The sequence below is a fragment of the Coniophora puteana genome (assembly GCF_000271625.1).
Source record: "Coniophora puteana RWD-64-598 SS2 unplaced genomic scaffold CONPUscaffold_5, whole genome shotgun sequence".
Classification (NCBI taxonomy): Eukaryota; Fungi; Basidiomycota; class Agaricomycetes; order Boletales; family Coniophoraceae; genus Coniophora; species Coniophora puteana.
In genome coordinates, this window is record NW_006913057.1 from 469,642 (window position 1) to 490,236 (window position 20,595).

Here is a 20,595-nt window from a genome sequence, read left to right on the forward strand (position 1 = left end):
ATTGCGTGCACACCACCTACACTACACTGACGTCACGCCAAACCCTTCACATTCCATCAATATCCTCCTTGCACATCACACAGCTCCTTCTCGAGTGCACCTCCGCCCATCCCTCTCTTTTCCTCGTCCCCCTCCCCTCGAAAAAGTCGTCCAAACCATGCCGCTCTATAACATCAACATCACCGGGGACAACGTCATCCTGAACATGGCCGACAACTCTCACACACCTGCTGGATCTGAGTTTGGAGACTTTCTGTTCAGGTTTTCCGTTCCGCCCAGCGATCGAGAGCGTGAAGTGGTGCGTGTAATCTCTTATTCTATTATGACCATATCTAACTACAGATACAGAATATAATTGTCCGTCAGCGGGCATCGCGAGACGAGTTCTACGAGGAGAACCAGTCCGTGAACAACCACCAATGGAACACTGGACTTGCAATTGCAGAGTGAGTACTACGAACGTTCCGCATACATCCAGTCACTCAATATCACTTGTATTATAGCAAGGCGAGTAGTGTTGCTGCACAGAACCGGCTCTACCTTGTTGGAGAGCCGGTTAGTGCGCGTCTCCAGCGATTCAGCGAGCCCAATGGGTTCTACTGCATCAACCCTCGTCTCAACCTTGTCACACCTGGGCGACGCTCTCTGTTTCTCTACGAGCCAGCCCCACCTTTTCTTCTCCCACCAGCACCTCCTCTTGACGTCTTGTGCGAGAACGAGACACTGCTACTGCCCGTCTCCAATGCCCCTCCTGCAGATGCGACCCTTGCAGCAAGAGACAACAGAGATGGAGACGAGACACTCCCAGCGATAGACGACCACGATACCACCATGGTCGCAGACATCACAGACATCGAAGATGACAGCAAGAGATTGATTCCAACGTCCACTAGCAGCTTGATTGACGCGCTCGAACGTACTCACAAGCGCTACAAAAGCCAGCGGTCGGTAGATATTACTGGTCTCGACTCCGATGAGGAGATCTCCTAACTGAGTTTCCCCAACGCGTAGATATGTAATATTAGTTTAAATTCGCCACCATGTTCTAGCTCCTTGCAACGCGTGAATGTATGTACAATAAATCCAATGTTATGGAAACTGTGGCAAAAGGAACGCGGAATGAAATAGCCGAATTGCCGGTCCATGCTCAGGGACGCGGATCCCGGCTTCCCAGAATACACTAAGCGAGACCGACGCAGCTCGGTTGTGGAAATGAATTGTGGGCGCATTGTGGGGGCGTCAATGTATTCTAATGAAACACATACACAACACAGCTTGCTTCTGTCTAGGCGGTTAACTCTGGGGAAAACATATCTAGGCGGACAAGGTGAGTGATATGTTAGGATATTGTGGTTTCATAATCAGAAGCCTTTTCTGGTATGGAATGCTACTAGCTTGCGTCGGCGCTTCCTCCCTGTGCTCTTTTTCTTCGTTTTTCTTTGCTCTACGTGTACGCGTAAGACCTCCTGCTATGTCATCCATCCCTCCGAACACGTTCCCTGGGCTCAGCATGGGCTCTTCTGCGGTGTCTCTTGCTAGCGGTGGAGCCTTGTCTCATAATCTCCACGGTTCCCTCTCGTCTTCGAGTTTCTATGGTGGTCACAACTCTGGTATCGACGCTCACGATGACCAGTCGCATTCTCGCTCGGTGTCAAACTATTCGCACATGTCTGGGGGCTACGGTAATCAGAGCCAGTGGACTCATGCTCAGCAGGTAAGCAAGACATTACTGTGCCAATCTCTCTCTCACCATCACCAGGACGCATATATGCAACAGACGCAGCTGAACCTGATGAACGAGCGCATCAAGACGCTCGAAGCCCAGCTCATCGAAGTCAAAGCGCATCGGGACGCTTACGAGCAGCAGAGGAACTCGATTCAGTACGTGTATACCACATCTACATACATGCATACGTCCAACACACGATCAGGTCTTGCTTTGACCAGCTTGCCAGTTCCCTGAAGCATAGCGCGTCAAACCCTGCAGGTGCTTCTATGGTGCCTGGCGGATCCTCGGTTCCAACTCCCGACGAACTCTCGAAGATCGACGACGATGTAGACTGCCTCGGTAGGAGTCTGACGGATATGCGTGCGAACACAAAGGTCCAATACTGGCATCAAAAGGACTACAACGGCTGGGATAAGAAGAAGGTTGGAGACCTGACCAAGTTCGGGCCAACTCCATGGCTCGAAAATACGAAAGGCAAGCCCATTCCCAAGGCTAACGTCAAAGCCTGCAGAGAATCCATGCGCACCCTCTTCATCAAGCACGCGAGGAAGGGAGAGCTCGCATCAAACTGGCGGGCTCTGCCTTTCGATGTTGTCAAGGCTGTTCGTGATGCTATCTACGAGGAATATCCCTGGCTTGCACTATGCGTCAACCACTGGAAGTTCGACATCCTCGGGCGCCACACATTTCCCAACTTCAAACGCACCAAGCTTGACAACGAAGGTAATCTCCTTGTCAAGGGGCCCATCAAACGTCCGAGAGGACTCAAGGCATCGGCAAAACTCAAGGCTGAGGCTACCGCTGAAGGTATTGTCTTTTATATTACTCGTACTTATCATTATGCTATACTAACACTACAAAGGATCTCCTGCGCGTCATCCAGAGCTTGGGGCGCACGAAGAAGCATTGGATGAGTGCATTGACGCGAACTCGGACAGCGAGAATATGGACGAGGCCCTCCATGATGAGACGGCGTATCGTCTCGTTGATGAGGTGGATGGTGTTCCAGCGGCCGCGGATATGGAGGACATTGAGACTGGTAATATTGTCACGCATGACCTCAGTCCCGGGCTCGCCATGGATGACGAGGCTGTTGGTGCTGACGACGCTGACGCTGGTAGTGAGCCCATATATGAACCCGATCCCGAACTCGCCATGGACGATGAAGAATTCGGCCCCGATTCCACCAGCTCACGCTCGCTGTCCCCCTACGAGGCTGATGGGCTAGGTGGCACCGAGACGGCCTCGCCTTCTCTCGAATATGCCAGCGTTGTGCCGCAGCACGTTGAGCCGCAGGGTAATACTATCCGTGAGTTATTGTTTAATTCATGGCTAATACTAACATTGTTGTGTATCTTATTCTAGATATAGTCCATCCTCCCCCTCACCCGACCGATACAGGCATCCTGCAGTCCATGGCCAGCACTGCCGGACTTGTCTCTCTTACTCGCTCGCATGCGAGACAAGGGGCTGAGGGCACCCAACAAGCTCTGCCTCGGATGCTTCCTACGCCGACCATCACGCCGTTAGCTGCCGTTGCTCGCAAGCCATCGAGAGCGAGCGCCGCCTCAACGAACTCCGTTTCAACCGCTGCAACAGCCACCAAGGTTCGGCCATCTGCATCGGCTGCCGTTGCCTCTCGGGAGGCCAGCCAGCCTGCATCTGCAGGTGTCGCTGGCGCGCGTCGTGTCTCCAGGAGGGTCTCGACAGTCGTCACAGCCCCTACAGCTCCTGCTAGCCCGCAGGAGATTAATCAGCCCAGTCTCGGCGATATCTCGATCCAGAAGCAGGCGCCGGCAGGCTCAGGTGCTGGCGGCGTGGATCCGAATGCTGCAGGTTCCAAGAGGGCGAATGCAGCACCTCCAGACAACGTTCCTACTGCCAAGAAGACCAGGAAAACAACAACGCCATCGATGCCAGCTTCTACAGCGTTCCGCTCGAGGGCAAAGGACGCGCTCGAGAATCCTAGGTGAGTGTGCTTATATTCTGTTCAACATGTCTGATACTTATCTACCTACTAGCAAAGCCAAGGTGGCGAAGAGAGCTGCTGCTCAAAAGGAACTGTACGCCGAGCCCGTACCTGGAGCTTTCGACGAACTCGAGAAGGTGGTAAGCCCCGGCAAGGAAAACGTCGTCCCGGCGGTTTCGTCTAGCTCTACAAGCGTCGAGAACACTAGTGAGGCCGTCGACTCCGTGGTCTATCGTACAACCGGGCGCCAGAAGAATGGAAAGTGAGTTTATTCCGTTATTGACAGTACATGTTTCTCATTACTGTATTTTGAGGACTCTCATGGCGATCCGCTACATCGCCTCTGTACCTAGTGGTCAAAACGTCACCGAGCAGGAGGTAGAGAGCATGTACAGCGGTCTTTCTAGGGTTCAGAAATCGGTAAGTGGTTTGATCGCGTATTTTCTTATCGGTGGACTTATTACCGATCTAGAGCTACGCGAACGACGCGAAGCAATTGGTGAGCTTCACGCTCTTACATTGTTTTATTTCTCATACCCTCGTTAGGTGGCTTCTAAGACGTGGAAGACCGAGGCCGATGTCGCCCATGGCACCCGTTTCTAGGAGCACGACGCGCTCTCCCTGTGCTTTTCGGACTTGGCGAGATTTTGACGCTTTGTACTATTATTATCCTGCAGTGCCTGTACCATTTTAGTGTGCGATGCGAGAATAGAAGCGATTCTATTTTTATTCAGGGCGAACGAGCAAATATGAACTGAACGAAATGAGCAGAAAGCATCATAAAATCGCATAATGCGATTTAGTAAGTTTATGTCAGTTAATGCAGACTTCTGCACTAGGTGCACGCAAGCCAGCATATATTGACATAAAGATGCACGAGAATTCGCAAAAGATTACATGAAATTCAACTCTGTTGCGCGAAGGCGTTATGCAAAAGCGGCCTCACGTAGTATTCTTCTGCTATTTTATGTCTATCCCAACTCTGCTTCGACGCCATCAATAACTACATAAAATGCCCGAAACCACCCTTAACGCGAACAGCGGGTTTTCACAGGGCATCATGAGCGCATATGGGGCGGTGAACTCATGCATACAAAGACATGGACCTAGTTTATGGTGTGTGCTATGTCATATCATAACCTGGGTCTTACTTGGGTTACCGCGCAGTGGTACGAGGTACATAGCGCGGGTGTTTGTGAAATACAGTGCATAACTTGCGCCCCTACAACAGTTCGACTGAAAATTTCGACGAATCAAAGTCTATCACTCCTAGCATGAACATACGTACATCTCCAATTCTTCAAACACTCCTTCACATATTTGACACAAGAATAATCATTGGTTTTGCACCCGAGTCCTTGACACTGCAAAAATTTCACCATAACTTGTGCCCATTTACTTTAAATAACCGGCCCAGTTAGTTAAAATAACTTTATCATAACTTGCCGGGATTTATCCGGGTGTGGATACACATTGTATTTTAAATAACATTTGACAGGTTATGCTAAAGGTGGGACACGCAGTTTTGACAGTTATCTTAAATTGTACTTTCTCACGGCTGTCAGCCATGTCATTGCTCATCTGTTTATTTTAAATAAAATGGAGTTAACATAAATGCGGATAAACTCCGCATTTGGATGGCAACAATCAATGGCCAATCAATGGCCAATCATTTGCCAGTCATTTGCCAGTCAATGGCGGGTTAATGGCCAAATAGAAAGTTATTGTTTAGTTAGAGAAATATGCTTTTAATCCCTCATTTCACAAACAATATGAATCCTGAAGTCCCATAGTACTCCCTTCCTTTTTATCACCAATAGCTGGTGATTAGTCTGATCATTTAGAGTGAATAAGTGGTTTTTTATTGCACATAAAAATTTGATGACCAGCCATTGATTGGCCATTAACCCGCCATTGACTGGCAAATGACTGGCAAATGATTGGCCATTGATTGGCCATTGATTGTTGCCATCCAAATTAGTGTTGCCGCGGCTCGGCTCGGCTCGAAGCTGAACTGTTTCCTCGTAAAATAACACTTGAGTTTTGTAGCGTAAGGTCATGTTTTGAAGCGACGACCGGACAGCGACGATGGCAACTATGACATAATTATCACCTCACTAAATATTTTGTTGCCTCTGCTGTAAGCCCATCCAATCGGCTTGAGCCAGCTCCCGAGCCACGGCAACACTAATCCAAATGCGGAGTTTATCCGCATTTATGTTAACTCCATTTTATTTTTCTACAATTTAAGATAACTGTCAAAACTGCGTGTCCCACCTTTAGCATAACCTGTCAAATGTTATTTAAAATACAATGTGTATCCACACCCGGATAAATCCCGGCAAGTTATGATAAAGTTATTTTAACTAACTGGGCCAGTTATTTAAAGTAAATGGGCACAAGTTATGGTGAAATTTTTGCAGTGTGACTTGATCAGACGACAAGCGTGAGAGTGGCCAGTGCCCTCAGCATCAATATCAATGTTGGTCTCGAAGCAATAAGTATTGTGCACTTTCTGTGCTACAGGGCAAACGTTTCCCTCCAGTTACCACTGTAAGTACCCGTTCTCGTGAGCTCTCTCCCGTTATTTACGATTACTTCAGAACGCCAATGCCCTCTTCAAACACGTTGTCAGACCGCCTCAGACCTAGCTCGTCCTCAAGCCTTGAGGACACCACTGTCACCCCCTGCTTAGATACGTTTACAGACTCCAAAGACGGCCCTATCAATCCCTCAGATGCGCCTCCGGGTTCGAACGGTGACACTAGTGTTCCAGCAACCTTCAAAGACCAAACCAGACCGGTGACCGCAGTCGCCTGCTCACCCGGGGGGATCCTTACTGCTTCAGCACACAACGATGGAGAAATCAGAATATGGGATTCGAAGGCCGGATTGCAAGTTGGACAGTCTTTAGACGGGGGTGTGAGCAGCGCATTTGCATTCTCCCCTGACGGTACTTGCCTCGCCATTGGACCGTTTCAATTTGACACAAACATTCGCATTTACCTTCATGTTTGGGACCTTACAACGCAGAAGTGTGTCTTAGGCCCTCTCAATCTGGGAAGGAACATGAATAGTTACTTTACCTCAGTCCAATACTCCATGGATGGGGAAATCATCGCCACTACATCGGCAGATCGGCAGCTTCGGTTATGGGACGCGACATCGGGAGAGGTCATCAGCAATATGGAACATCCAGCTATTGTCAAACGCGTAGCCTTCTCTCCCTGCGGAAACCAGGTAGCAAGTGCTTTCACCGATAATGTTGTACGGGTCTGGGCCGTGGCCACGCAGGAACTCACCCTTCCCCCTCTCGCTAGGCACCATTCGGAAGTAGGTATGGTTGCCTATTCGCCGGATGGACGTCTGCTGGCGAGTGGTAGCGCGGATTGGACTGTTCGTTTGTGGAACGCTGGAACTGGAGAACCATTCAAAGAGCCTTTGAGAGGACACCGGCTACCTATCACGGACCTCGTGTTTACTTCAGAAGGACAGGTAGTACTCATCAGTGCGTCGCGGGGCAAGAGTATACGCGCTTGGGACCTCAAGACAGTTGCCTGCTTGTGGGGTCCGATATATACCAAGGCGCCAGTTATGTGCCTCTCAGCCTCTTGGACAGGACGTGTTGTTGCATGTGGAAGGGATGAATCGGACTCGGATAGGCTGTGTATCCAGAACATTGATTCGGACGATGTTGTTCAAGTTGATGTAAGTGAGCCGGCTCCATTTCGGAGCTACTTTACTGACAACGCATTTCTCTGCGGCCAGGGTCCTGATTCAAAACCTTCCCAGGGAGACCTGTGCGTATAGCCACCATTTCATGATGTTGTTCTTCGTTTTGATATCATCGCACAGAATGTATACCTCTAGGATGGTCACATCGTTGGCGTGGTTTCCTGATGGATCCCAATTTGCAAGCGCTGGTGGTGATCCTACTATCAAAATCTGGGATGGAAAAACGGGAGAGGAATCAAACCATCCCTTTCTTTATCACAGCGGGGACATCACCTCCGTCGACATATCTGCTGGCGGCTCGATGCTGGCTAGCAGTTCTAGTGATGGAGAAATCAGTGTGTTCGATACCCACACCAAGGACCTTGCTTGGAGTCTCACCAAAGAACACACAGGACGTCCCGTAGTCATCAAGTTCACGCCTGACGGTTCCCAGATTGTCACTGCTGGTCGCGATCGAACCGTACGAGTGTGGGATTCACAGGCAGGTCGCCTGCTCAGCGTCATTGACGGACACAGCAGCAATATCCACGCTCTCAGCATCTCAGCCACTGGTACTCATCTAGCGACCGGCTTAGTAGATGGTACAGTATGCATCTGGGATCTCATAACAAGGACTCTCATAGCGGGGCCATACAAGCACAACGACCACGTTCAGACAGTATGCTGGGCGCCCAACGGGGAATACATACTCAGTGGTCATCACAGCGGAAATGCCAGGGTTTCGAGCGTCTTGACCGGAAATCAAGTGCTCACAGTTGTGCATCCCGGTATAGTGTTCTGCGCACAGTATGCGCCAGACGGACAAACATTCCTCACCACGTCTGAAGGTAATGGACATGTTCGCGTTTGAAATGCGAATACCGATAATCTTCTTCGGTCGCTGCAGCACGAGCACGTAGTGACTGTGGCGTCCTTCTCGCCGGATGGATCACGGGTTTTTGGTGGTACGGTTAACGGGTTTATAAGAGTTTGGGAGACAGCAAGCGGTAAACTACTCTTGGGAAAAGTACGTCTACCATCGAAGTCAGTTCTGTCACCATAACGAAGTTATTTAGGAATGTGATGACAGCGACGAAGACTCTACTCACAAAGAAGAAAGAGAAACGAACCAACAGGTGGGTAACCTACCTATTTAAAGATATGTAGCCACTGAAGGATGACTGGTAGCGGCCCGGGGCTCATGAATCTGATGATAGCATTACCATGAATGTAAGGCACTTCTTCTGTCGTTTTACATCTCGCAAACGGGTAGTAGTTTTCTTTGGCTCGTAGACCACAAGGGCTCGCGGGCCCTGGGGACCGTGATATACTCCATGAGGGCCTTCGAACAGGAAGACCTTCTCGCCAACGTCAAGTACCACAATCGGAATCGCATTATGCACGTGAGGGACGTGGAGGGATAGGCTTTCTCAAAAGGGTCCTTGGACGGCGCACGCAGCTTGGAGGCGATTCAGACCATTCCGGGCTAGATAAGCGCCCTCCGAAGACGAACGCATTCAGCTTACGCTACATCGTACCTATATCCACAGGTAGAACCAAGCAGGTGCGTGTTTCATGTTCATTTCACTCACTACACATTTAACCAGCACCATACAGCTCATTTACCGTGCTCCAACTCCTGAAGGCAGAAGGCGCCGTGACGCAGAGGAAGAAACGGAGTCACGCGACGATGAAGAACTAGATGAGAACGATAGTACACGCTCCAACGAGCAAGTCAATGTGGTTTGCTTTTGCATCCCTCTCAGAAGCAAGGCTGGCAAGCCCTTCTCGGCTGTGACGGGTATAAAGAGAGGGTAGGATTTAGTTGACAGGATCCGTGGGGTACGTTTAGTAGATAGAGATGTTCCCAATATTGAGGCCTCAGTGTCATAGCTTTCAATGGTTCGTAGCACGTTGATTATGGATTAAATTTTGCTGTATTTTAAGAGCCTGGATTTCGCTTACCATGCACGCAGTATATGAAAAGTATTGCTTGACGCAAACATGAGTATGTGTTACCATGCTGAGATACGGACCGGGAGGTTGTATACGTTGGATTTGACTGTTCCTCGGAGTATTGCAATGACAGAAGACATTCAGCACAAGAACGATGCGACACACATGTATAACATACAGCTCTGCAGTTTCGTCAATAAAGGTATCACCGCTTCCTGGGTACTCTTACATCTACATCCTCGCGTCCCCGCTGACACTCTCCAAGAACTTCCTCACTGTCTCTTCCTCCGTCGCCCACGCCGGCCTCGGTATCCTCATAGCGTCACCCGTGCGCGTGAACGAGATATCACCTGCACGTCCGACAGGCTTGAACTTTTCGATGTCAATAGTTCCGCCCCGCTCCTCGCGCGATCCAGACGTAGCGGCTGCGGAGGGGGAGGGGCCGGCCCACATGTCGTTCCGGACGTGGATGTACTTGACGTATGCGAGGATGTGTGTCGCGGTGTGTGCTTTGGTTGTCGGGTGTATTATGTCGATGGCTTGGTGGAGCTGGCCGACGGATGGGTGAACGTTAAGAGACAGAACGAGAGGAAATGCTGTGGGGAGGGCACGTACGACACATTCCATACTGAACACGCTCTCCTGCACCCGAGGCACCTTGACGACTTTCTACTCCCGTGCACAGACGTCGTTAGCTTTCGAACGCCACTTCCATGCTCAAGCAAAGAAACAGAGAATGACGTACAGTTTCGCCTTTAGTCAGCCCACTCAGATCCCACTCAGACACACCCGCAGGCGCATCGACTGCGCACGAGTTCGCCTGTTCAAGGAAGGGCTCGCTGATAATGTTCACTGTGAAACCTTCCTGTCCCTCGTTTCCCGTCTTCTTGACGTTCGCGGCTGTGTCCTTGTCTTTGCCGCCAGCGCGGGCGACGGTGAACGCGATGAGGGGCGGGTGCGCGGTTACCTGAAAGATCGGCCCGGATTCCAGCCAATGATGTCATCAAAGGCGCGTTAGAAGGTGAGAACGGCAGATATGAGGATAAGAGGACGACAATAGATGAGGGTGAAGCTGAAAAGGAGAAACACACCATGTTGAACCAGCTGAACGGCGCAAGGTTGTCCACTCCGTTTTCGTCTCTGCTCGCAACAAACGCGATCGGGCGGGGCGTAATGCCACTGATCATGAGCTTGTACAGCTTCCTGTGTTATCACCATGATCATCAGCTTGAGGTAAATCCTCGACGCGAGTAAAACATAGCAGCACGCACATAGGATCCTCCTTAGCCGTATCAATCCCCGTCCACCCCTCCTTCTCGCCCTCGAGCCACTGGCGTCCGAGTTCGGACGATCCGACGCGCGTTCCCCACTGGAAAGAAGGGTTCGGGCCCTGCGTGAACGTCGTGCGCTTGCTGGTGTCAAACGGGGGTGCAGACATGTCTGATCTTCGGGATATGCTTCTTATCGTTGGGAGAGTGCAAGCAGCGGGAACAATCGCTCTACTTCCGGAACTGACGAGAGACCCTGATAGAATGGTCTGGGACAAAGAGAGAGTACTGGTCGGGCCGGTCGAAGTATTTATCCTAGCAGCTGATAGACGCCGGGGTGGACGAACATGCATGCTCTGAGTAAGAAATCTCGGTCATCGTCGGACATGTGCAAGGCCTGAGACCGAGGCAGATTGCGACAGTGAATGATTATATTGCGGAAACATGCCGAATCCGTGAGAACAGAAACCCAAATTCAGAAATTCACAGCAAATGTTTTAGAATACCGCTGATTTTAGAAGGGCTTTTGACATAGACCAGTACACATCTTGGCCAATGGTAAGACAATAACGACGCTCGTGGGCCAGCATAAATACTGCCGCAAGGCATCGCTGCAAGCATACAGAGTCGTCTGCAATCATTGTCAAGTGCATGATACCAAATGGTAGACATCAGCCAAGCTAGTACACAACCAGGGCCCCAATACAACGAAGTGCGACGAGAATCTACAAAAACCCAAACCCAAAATTGCGTCTCTGCATTCTAAAAATCCCCGGCTCACCACGAGAGTGCCAGGCAGAGACTACTTATGGGTTGTAGTCGGGAGGGTACTGCTGTTGGATCTGCTTGAACGCCTGACCGACGGGCGTCAGTTGGCCATTAGTAGAGAGCTCCGAGCCAGGCGTGCCAACGTCGTTAGTAATCGCCGCCCAGATGAACCCCCGAACCGTGTCCTCCTGATATGCCCAACCGGAAAAGTCGAGGAGGTACTGTGCCATCTCTTCTGCGGTGGGGCCGTTGCATCCGAGCTCGCCAAAGAACACGTTCTTGCCTGGGTACGCGGCGGCCATGTCCGCGACGAGCGACTGCGTGTCCGCGAGGTTGCAGTTGTAGTCGTGGATGTTGATCGCCCAGATGTCCTGCTCGCAGGTGCCGCAGTTGGCGAAGTACTCGGCGAGCCAGTCCATCTGCGTCTGGAACGCGCAGCCCTGCTCGGGCTCGTACATGCACATCGGGTAGTACTTGTTAACAGGCGAGGGAGAGATGAGCTTCACGACGCCGACGCCCCACTTCTCGTTGATGATCTGCGTGTGGCCGCTGTACTTGGCGGCTGCGGCAGTCGCCGTCATATTGCACCCGTCGCCATGATCGTCGGTGAGCGGCTCGCCGCCCCACCAGTTGGGTTCGTTCTCGAAGATGACGGCCCAAGGCGCGTCGTCGTTGGGAAGTGCGTTGAGCTCGGAGTCGTCCCAGGTCTGGCCCCAGAGGTAGGGCAAGAACTTGATATTGGTGTTGTTGCAGACATTGATCGTCGCGTCGTGGCGGTTGTCGGGACCCCAGTTGATAAGGAGCTCGGGGGAGATATTGTCGATATCGGCGCAGTCGGTGGTAACGTCAAACGGGGATCCAAACGCAGCACCGAAATGCCATTCTGTGTGCGATTTAGCTTCAGCTTTCGAAAAGGAGGTCCCTATCAAATGCACCTTTGGCAGCGGCCAGCGCTGCGAAAGAAATAGAGCCAGAGATAGCAAGAGTGGAGACCATGGCGAGTGAGTGCGCTTGAGGTTAATAGCCGTCGCAGGTGCTCATCTTAAACAAATCATCCTACGACGATTAGCCTCAAGCTCGGAACTCGAGCGAGCCACCTGCTCAAGCCGTAGATGCCTTCGGGATGTCTGCGAGAAGGTTTGACACTGACGGAGTTTTACAAGATCATCCAGGCACGGCACTGACCTGTATTGACCCGAAAACTCGCGCTGAGGTCTGCAAGGACGTCGTCGATGGGCGCCATGAAGCATTGATATCGAAAGTTACAACCTTTGAAACGCGTGGTTCGAGCGTTGGTACCTGACGCCCGCATCAGGCACCCCTGGTGAAGGGCACCCGTGACGCGTTGAAGGCATGTCAAAGGCCCACCGGTGATACCCCGCATACAAAAAGTGGACGTTGTCTGGGGCCCACGCGATGAGCTGAGAGCACCATGCAGTGACAGGCGGATAAATAACAGCGAGGAAGACAAGCCAGGCTTTGCGATAAGTTCTATCCGAGAAGGTCCTCCGTAGCCACTCGAGTATCGATTACAGCGATTCGTTCCGGATCCTGGGAGATGATCCGGTCAGGAGGAGGAATTATCCTTTGAAGCTAGAGAGATAGTCCGCTGAGCATCACTATTGCAGCTTGCTGTCGATAGAAGATAGCTATACGACTGAATGGGGTCGTAAGGAAGGTAAGTGCAGAGGAGAAAAGGACGAACCGCCGTTTCTGCCAGCCGGAAATTTGCGGATGAGAAACCACGTGCGCAGCGTGTCGCGTTCACCCCCGACACTCGCGTCCAACTCGCGTCCTGGCTTGTTTAGTTCTTGCCTGGCCTTGTTACTCGTTCACAGTCCTCATCTTTGCTACGACCTCATGAATTGAAGACATGACCTAGGGCTTGGACACACAATCTCGCGCTTCACTTTACCTCAGCTGTAGTGCCAGTGGCCTCGCGGAATACGGGACGACTCCAAGCGTATGGATTATTGGTCTGTCATCAATTTGAGCTCAGCGCCGGGGTATGTCAACTAAAATGCGGCATAAAAGCTTTAGGTATACCTGCTCTTATGCCTCAGAACTCTCCTCGATCCTATGATACGCATTGGCGCAACAGTTTACGACCTCAAACCTCCCCTTTCCAGTTACTCTGCAGGGCATAGTACATCCAAGATTTACCCTGGATAACTTGGGCAGAACAGTGCGTGAATCCCTTATCTATCCGTGATCGTGCTCTCCTGTCAAACTGACTATAGGCTTTTGACACGTAAAGAATCCCGCCTCCGTCGTCAACTCACAGTCATTGCATCGCCGAGTTCGTACCTTCGTGCCCAGGGTTACAATTGTAAGTCCGCATAATAAGCCCGTATGTGGGTCAATGTACTGTGCCATGCTTCACACATTACCTCGGCTTTGTTTTACTTGGACGCTGCAACCTTGGTACGGGTACTGGATGCGATGTGTTGGCAGCTACTCCGTTGCGTAAATACGCATCTGATCCCCTTGGTCGTTCTCCGCTTCGTCATGATCTCGTTTCGAGGACTAGATTCTCCTACGATAGGTACGGAAATGTGCGGTGATCGCCACGACAGTCTCTCTGCGCTTGCTTATCCGGACCACGTACGCATATGGCCACTCGGACTCTGCATGGATTTTGAGGTGTATAAAAGGGCGCCTCGTTGGAACCATTCTCAAAACACATTCGACACATCTTCTCCGCTCACCAAACCTTACTATATCAATCTTTGCCATGTTCGCTTCCAAGGGTCTCGCATTTGTCGTCCTCGCCGTCGCTACCAACGCTGCTTCCATCACCGGCACCCAGACCGGTACTGGTGCGTAACACGTCTCGCATGCCCGTCGCGTCTCTTCTTTAACAACCCAGTCTCAATCTCGCAGGATACTACCACTCCTCGTCCGCGTCGCCGCCGCTTGCGGAATTGTGAGTCAGGACACCGACCTGGTCACCTCTGTCGCCACCAGCGTCTTCGACAAGTCACTTTGCAACAAGGAGATCAACGCTTCCTGTATGTCTCTTGAATCTTTTGATCATTCAGGCCTGGTTCGAACTGTTGTGTTGATTGCTGGTCTCTTACGTAGACAATGGCAAGAACGTTACCGTCAAGGTGACCGACAGTTGCAACCCCTGCTCGGCAGCCGATCTCGATTTCTCGCCGTCCGCGTTCGAGAACATCGCGCCGCTTTCCGATGGCAAGATCAAGGGTTTGACTTGGTCCTTGGCCTAGGCTCGCTTTCGAGCATCTTTTTTTCCCGGCTCTTTGGGATAATCATTGCCCTCAATCGTAAACATACACGTATTATCTGGTTATTGAGTGTTTTAGTATTTCTTGGGTAGCGTCACAACCTATGACTTATTTGATTTTGATTTTGAATGTTACCATCATCTGCCATTATGCTGCGTCAGTTGTGGCACATACTAGCTGGAGTAACGACGGTCTGCGTGAAGGCGTGGCTAGGGTTATCAGAGCTCGTAGCAGCCGAGGACATGAAGCTGATATCCCAGGGGTAGGACGATAATTTTTACGACTGAGAATTTGGGCGATGTTCTTTGTATTCATCTGGTGACTATAGATCTAGTGGTCTAAGGTGGTGCCCAAGTACTAGTACTGTCAATACCTGGAGAAAATCCGAAACTCACTTTCAGAGGATGCCGGAAGACAAAGGAGAACCTGGAGAAGGCAAGCTGTAATGCCCGGATGGTACGTCGGAGAATTGAAGGGCTCACATGGTTTTACGTAATCTTACCGCGGCCACGCGTGCCTTTCATCGATCTCATCTTCTTTTGACCATCATCTCACCCCGCTAGCCATGCACCCCGCCTTGGACATCGTCGAGCTCCTTCGGCACATCTTTGGTTACTTGAACGAGGACTTTGATATAACATCTGGCTGCGTCAATGGGCGCACTCTCTCCGCACTGGCAAGGACTTGTCAAACGTTCAAGGAGCCCGCCCTCGACGCACTCTGGGAAAACCTTTCCAGCCTTGACCCTCTTATCAAATGCCTTCCCGAAGGATCGCAAAAACTCGTCGAATTACCGCGTGTAAGCCATTCATCCCTTTATCATCAGCATGTAAGCTAACTTGTGAAGTTATATCAATGGGTGTTAGCAGAGGCGCCGAGGTTCAGGCTGGTATGCAGTGCCACTCCCTTCCTATCACCTCGCTCAATCAACTCATCATTTGGTACAACTTACCGCATAGGCATTCTCACAGCCCTTGACCGGTGCAGACTGGTTGATCATTCGAAACTACGCTAATCGCGTACGTGGTTTCTACATGACATCGCTTGATCTGGATTATCTCGATGTTCTGTTGGAGCTCAGCCTTGGACCATCCGAAATGCTTCCTCTCTTCCCCAACACGAGACATCTGGAATGGACAGTCACGCATACGCACTTTCGGCCTTACATGCGGATGTTCCTTCCAAGCACCCTTGAATCACTTCGGTTCGCGATTAGCTCGAACAGCGGCAGGGGAGATGCTTCTATCCTTGCAGCTATTGGATCGCTATGTCCTTCCCTCAAGAAGGTAGACGTCGACTTCTCCAAAAATGTCGAGGGCGGCCTTGAAGCTTTCTCCCGGTCAGTTTGCAACTGGAAGCATCTGGTCTCGCTGCGCTGCATGGACATCACAGATGCGGCGTTAGCTCATGTCGCAGGCTTATCGGCACTGCGGGATCTATCCGTTACACTACCCCCGGTGACGTCCTTTCGTGCCATCAGGTCTCAGATCGAAGGGAACGCATTCGAGAACCTACGCGCGCTCGAAATGAGAGCTGAAAGCTTAGACGTCTTTGTTGCGCTTGCTTCAGAGATGACGTTGTCTCTGGTAGATACCAAACTCATGATCGTCGATAACGGATGTTCTGAAAGCGCTAAGGACGCTTTCATGGTGCTCTCAAACAGCAGTCGTCCTCTTTATAGCCTGAAGATCCATGGTTGGGGTGACGACACATTTATTCCCATGCCGTTGAACTCCTCCCAGCATATCCGCGGACGGACTGTGACAATCTCAACGTTTCGGCCGCTGTTCAAATTCGGAGAACTCCGCATTCTTGACGTCGACTTCAAGTGCTCCACCGTCTTCACCAATTCCGACATCATAGACCTTGCACGCTCATTCCCTCTCCTAGAGAAATTGTCCCTCAATGTTGAACACGGGTGGGAGGTGCCGTCTGCGATCACGTATTCCGGCATTTTCTCTGTAGCTAGTATCTGCCCGCATCTACAGGATCTTGGCGTCGAGTTTGACGCCACAGGAACGGATCAAGCAGAGCTTTTGCTTGACACATTTCCAGAGGATGAGCAGACGCAAGTGTCGCCCAACGCGAACATCAAGTTCCTTGGGGTTGCAAATTCGCGGATCGAAGACGTAATCGCGACGGTAAAGCTGCTACTCAGATTCTTCCCGAATATCGAACATATTCACCAATGGTATCCTCCGTTCACGGTCGGAAGTGGGTTCCCTGACTGGCTGAGCCCGGATTACAGCGAGTTTATGAGGCGGTGGGGGAAGGCTGGGGCGGTTATTACGCGACTTCGCGCACGAAATCCTGCCAGTGCGGACGGAGACGTTGAAATCGAGGACCTGATGCCCACTGATACAGAAGTCAACGTATACGATGACGACGATGAAGAATCTGTGGATTTCGAGGGTGATGACGACGGCGCTGAACTCATGGACGATTTTGAAGAGGGAGTTAGCGATGAAGATGCATTTGGAGAAGTGATTTATGATGATGATGAAGTCAAGGTTCCAGAAGACGAGGAAGAACAACTAGATGATGAAGGCGTAGATGAGGAGGCTGATATCGAGGACGAGCCTGAAAGCGATGATCCGGGGGACTCGGAGGAAGATTAGACGGATACAGGAACATATAGTGTTGGAAATCAGATCTCACAGTGGGAGATAAGATAATTGATTAGATTATTCGTAGAAATATCTCTGGTACTTATAGTACTCTGTAAGCTATTTCTACATTATGTGAGTAGTCTGTGCGTTCGACGCGAACGTTGCACAGTCATTGTATACATCTGTATATACATTTCCTCGAGCATATTCTGCTCGATGTGTGTTAGTCTATCCGCTCCGAGCGCCCTTCGGGCTGCTCGGGTGTCTTCTATTCTTACGCGCGGCATCCTTTGCCAGGATGTGGCTGTGTCGCGGCATCGGCCGGCTTGCTCACGCGCCAGCCAACAGATAGATGCGATAGTAAACTATATGCATGTTCAGTCCCATTTTTCTGTTCGTATCCAGATGAGACATCCATTCCGCCAAATTCCGCCTAGCAAAAGTATGGTTCCTTGTGATCCTACGGAATTCGGCTCACGGCAGAGAACCAACTAAAAGCTCCGATACCGCGAACGCGTTGGGGAGGTGCCACATGTTAACAGCCCCACAAGGTCCCACGGTTCACTTTATCGAGACCGTCATCTTACCCTCAACCACCACGCCCCGTTGCCCACAATGCGTTGTGTCTTGACCATCGCTGAACTTCTTCAGCTCATCTTTGGTTATTTGATTGAGGATTTCGACAAAGGATCCGGCTGCGGCAACGAGCGCACTCTTGCTGCATTGGCTAGGACCTGTCAAGTGTTTACAGAGCCCGCGCTCGATGCGCTGTGGAAAAACATCATGTTCATCGGTCTCGATCCTCTCATCAAATGTTTTCCTGATGGTTTACAGAAGGCCGATGAAACACACGGAGTAAGGTTTCCATCCCGCTATCTACGCATAAGCTGACATGTACAAGGTGTTCCGTAGGAGACCCACGCCGGTATGTAGGGCTGATATCATTGTACTCAGTCCTCACCGCTGATACAACTCACCTCTCAGAAACTTGCACGACCATTAACCGGCGACGACTGGTCAATCATTAGAAAGTATGCCTGTCGCATACGCTGCTTTTACATGGAGCCCGTCCAGGGTCCATATGCAGATATTCTCTTCGAGTTTAGCCTCGGACCATGCAATATGCTTCCCCTCTTTCCCAACCTGAAACATATAGAATGGTCACCCATGGAAGTGGACCTCCGGCCTTACATTTGTATGCTCATTCCTTCTACTCTTGAATCTATTGTATACAGTGTCGACTCGGAATCCGGCGAGACTAGAGAGTCTTCTATGCTTGCGGCCATTGTAACGTTGTGCCCGTTCCTCAAGAGAGCAGATATCGATTACTCCGAGTCTTATGGCAATGAAGGACAGTTTGAGGCTTTCTCCTGATCAGTTTGCTGCTGGAATAACTTGACTGCGCTACACTGCATGCAGATAAATGATTCAGCACTTGCTCACATTGCCGGCTTGACAACACTCGGGACCTATCCCTCACATTATCACCGACAACGTCCTTTTACGACATCAAGCGTCGACTTGAGAGCAAGACGTTCAAAAACCTGACCACCTTGGGTGTCGTTGCCATGAACCTTGATGCATTTGTCGCGTTTTCTACCAAGATGTCGCTGTCACTCGTAGATGTCACACTGGATGTTGCTGACAACAACTGCTCGGAAAGCGCTGTCGACGCTCTCAAGGCCCTCGCAAAGGGCAAGCGTCCACTGAGGAGTCTTTGCCTCCGCACATGGGAGGTTGAGGACGAAGATATTCTCAAACCACCTGGTTACTCCTACGTAGTCCGTGGACACACTGCAACAATTTCAACATTTCGACCGTTATTGAGGTTCAGGGAACTGCGCGTCCTTGATATAACTCTTTGGTGTTCCATGATCCTCACCAATGCCTTCATCATTGAACTTGCCGTTCATTCCCCTTCCTCGAAAATCTACTTCTCAATGCCAACCACGGCTGGGAGGTGCCATTGTCGATCACGTTTGCCGGTCTTTTCTCCGTAGCACATATCTGCCCGCATCTTTGGGAACTTGGTATCGAGTTTGATGCGACAGCGACTGACCAAACGGAGCTTCCACCCACCTTACTCGCAGAGAACCAGCGTGCGCCAACACCATTGAATAAAGTCCTTATTTCCCTCAGTGTCGCCAATTCACGGATTGAAAATCCTCGGGCGGTGGCAGGACTGCTACACCGGGTCTTCCCCAATCTAGAAGGTGTCGATGGGTGGCATTATCGGAACGAAGGCAACGAGGCGAACTGGATGAGAGACCGTAAACGCTTCCTGAAGCAATGGAACGACGTGGAGGTGATGATTCAAAGCCTTTGTGCCGGTGTTTATTCAGTTATAGACTGCGGCGATAACTCCACGGATGTGGTTCCCTCAACTAGTACAATATCGGCGGACAACAACATCCATACAATGGACAACATGTTCGACACAAACATGATGACCCAGATGGCAACTTCAAGTTGGACACGTTCGGCGACATGTTCATGCCCGGGCAGGACGGGGAGATCGACTTTGAGCGGGATATCGCGGACTGGTTTAACATACCTGGGGCAGCGGATGTGCAGTCCCGCTCCTCCCTTGCTTAGCTTAGAGCCTCGCTTCATCCGATAACCTGTCATGATTTTCTAGACAATATTCTGTTTCTCCTCAGCCCAAGTCCGTCTTGCTTCATTCTTGTACCTGTAATCTTAGCTTGGATTCGCTGCCTGGTTTTCTTTTGTTCAATGGTCACTCTTTCTGAGTAGCTGGCCTCAGATGGAGGGCTACCGTTACTATTTAACACAACCGCTCAGGCTCCTGGTACCGCCGGTGGTAGATCATGATGGAATTCTTTGACGCTATCACCTAAATTCAATCAACCCCAGGGCGGGAAACATCTGCACTATTACAATACACTAATTCGCTTCAACATAGCTCATGGGAGTATTGCGACCGTCAGCATATATTCTGAAATGAGGACGGTAAAGAACAGAGGCTATCAGCAGAAGTAAGCTCCTTGCTGGCCGTCAACCCTTCATATAGAGTTTGCGACCTCTAACGTCTCTCCGGCACTTCTCTGAGCTCTCTACGCCTCTTGATATGTCAAGCACCGAGCTGTGTCCCGCTTTTTGCTAAGTAATGCACCGAGCTGTCCCCCGCGTCGTGGGAACTCTGGCACCAGGAGACCAAGGCTTTTCCATTACGTCAGCATATTCGCCCATATATGGCGTCGCGCGTAACGCATTTCTCGTCATCGCGTGTTCCTGCTTATCTTCGAAACCAACCGCCAGTTCTCCTCATCAAAGGCTTGCTCGCCATCATACTCAATCATGATTCCAAAATAAC

At 50.8% G+C, this 20,595-nt stretch overlaps 8 protein-coding genes across 8 annotated transcripts; 6 read left to right on the forward strand and 2 right to left on the reverse strand.

Annotated features, from left to right (window-relative positions):
• Positions 1–157: 157 nt before the first annotated feature.
• Positions 158–990, forward strand: CONPUDRAFT_152698 (uncharacterized protein; the record flags this gene model as incomplete). The annotated part of the gene is made up of 3 exons (XM_007769482.1): positions 158–298; positions 349–446; positions 504–990. The coding sequence occupies 3 exons, from the start codon at positions 158–160 to the stop codon at positions 988–990; spliced, it is 726 nt and encodes a 241-aa protein (XP_007767672.1).
• A 481-nt stretch (positions 991–1,471) lies between these two features.
• Positions 1,472–4,301, forward strand: CONPUDRAFT_152699 (uncharacterized protein; the record flags this gene model as incomplete). The annotated part of the gene is made up of 9 exons (XM_007769483.1): positions 1,472–1,714; positions 1,760–1,881; positions 1,956–2,536; positions 2,592–3,038; positions 3,101–3,698; positions 3,751–3,960; positions 4,013–4,118; positions 4,171–4,197; positions 4,245–4,301. The coding sequence occupies 9 exons, from the start codon at positions 1,472–1,474 to the stop codon at positions 4,299–4,301; spliced, it is 2,391 nt and encodes a 796-aa protein (XP_007767673.1).
• A 2,007-nt stretch (positions 4,302–6,308) lies between these two features.
• CONPUDRAFT_54534 (WD40 repeat-like protein) lies at positions 6,309–8,475 on the forward strand (the record flags this gene model as incomplete). The annotated part of the gene is made up of 3 exons (XM_007769207.1): positions 6,309–7,261; positions 7,554–8,190; positions 8,320–8,475. The coding sequence occupies 3 exons, from the start codon at positions 6,309–6,311 to the stop codon at positions 8,473–8,475; spliced, it is 1,746 nt and encodes a 581-aa protein (XP_007767397.1).
• A 743-nt stretch (positions 8,476–9,218) lies between these two features.
• Positions 9,219–10,968, reverse strand: CONPUDRAFT_102533 (uncharacterized protein). Its single transcript, XM_007769485.1, has 7 exons — positions 10,640–10,968; positions 10,460–10,571; positions 10,114–10,335; positions 9,984–10,037; positions 9,547–9,917; positions 9,378–9,474; positions 9,219–9,305 (listed from the first exon to the last, which is right to left on the reverse strand). Exons 1-5 carry the CDS (start codon positions 10,804–10,806, stop codon positions 9,600–9,602), a joined length of 873 nt encoding a protein of 290 aa, XP_007767675.1. The 5' UTR covers positions 10,807–10,968; the 3' UTR covers positions 9,219–9,305; positions 9,378–9,474; positions 9,547–9,599.
• A 474-nt stretch (positions 10,969–11,442) lies between these two features.
• On the reverse strand, positions 11,443–12,400 carry CONPUDRAFT_152702 (uncharacterized protein; the record flags this gene model as incomplete). The annotated part of the gene is made up of 2 exons (XM_007769487.1): positions 11,443–12,287; positions 12,340–12,400. The coding sequence occupies 2 exons, from the start codon at positions 12,398–12,400 to the stop codon at positions 11,443–11,445; spliced, it is 906 nt and encodes a 301-aa protein (XP_007767677.1).
• Positions 12,401–13,326: 926 nt separating this feature from the next.
• On the forward strand, positions 13,327–17,270 carry CONPUDRAFT_143481 (uncharacterized protein; the record flags this gene model as incomplete). Its single annotated transcript, XM_007769488.1, has 8 exons — positions 13,327–13,380; positions 13,445–13,589; positions 13,662–14,223; positions 14,288–14,415; positions 14,489–14,611; positions 15,216–15,451; positions 15,500–15,541; positions 15,612–17,270. The coding sequence occupies exons 3-8, from the start codon at positions 13,757–13,759 to the stop codon at positions 17,268–17,270; spliced, it is 2,655 nt and encodes an 884-aa protein (XP_007767678.1). The 5' UTR covers positions 13,327–13,380; positions 13,445–13,589; positions 13,662–13,756.
• Positions 17,271–17,876: 606 nt separating this feature from the next.
• CONPUDRAFT_152705 (uncharacterized protein) lies at positions 17,877–18,289 on the forward strand (the record flags this gene model as incomplete). The annotated part of the gene is made up of 3 exons (XM_007769489.1): positions 17,877–18,116; positions 18,174–18,186; positions 18,246–18,289. 3 exons carry the CDS (start codon positions 17,877–17,879, stop codon positions 18,287–18,289), a joined length of 297 nt encoding a protein of 98 aa, XP_007767679.1.
• A 576-nt stretch (positions 18,290–18,865) lies between these two features.
• Positions 18,866–19,856, forward strand: CONPUDRAFT_152706 (uncharacterized protein; the record flags this gene model as incomplete). Its single annotated transcript, XM_007769490.1, has 2 exons — positions 18,866–19,028; positions 19,717–19,856. The coding sequence occupies 2 exons, from the start codon at positions 18,866–18,868 to the stop codon at positions 19,854–19,856; spliced, it is 303 nt and encodes a 100-aa protein (XP_007767680.1).
• Between the last annotated feature and the right edge of the window lie 739 nt (positions 19,857–20,595).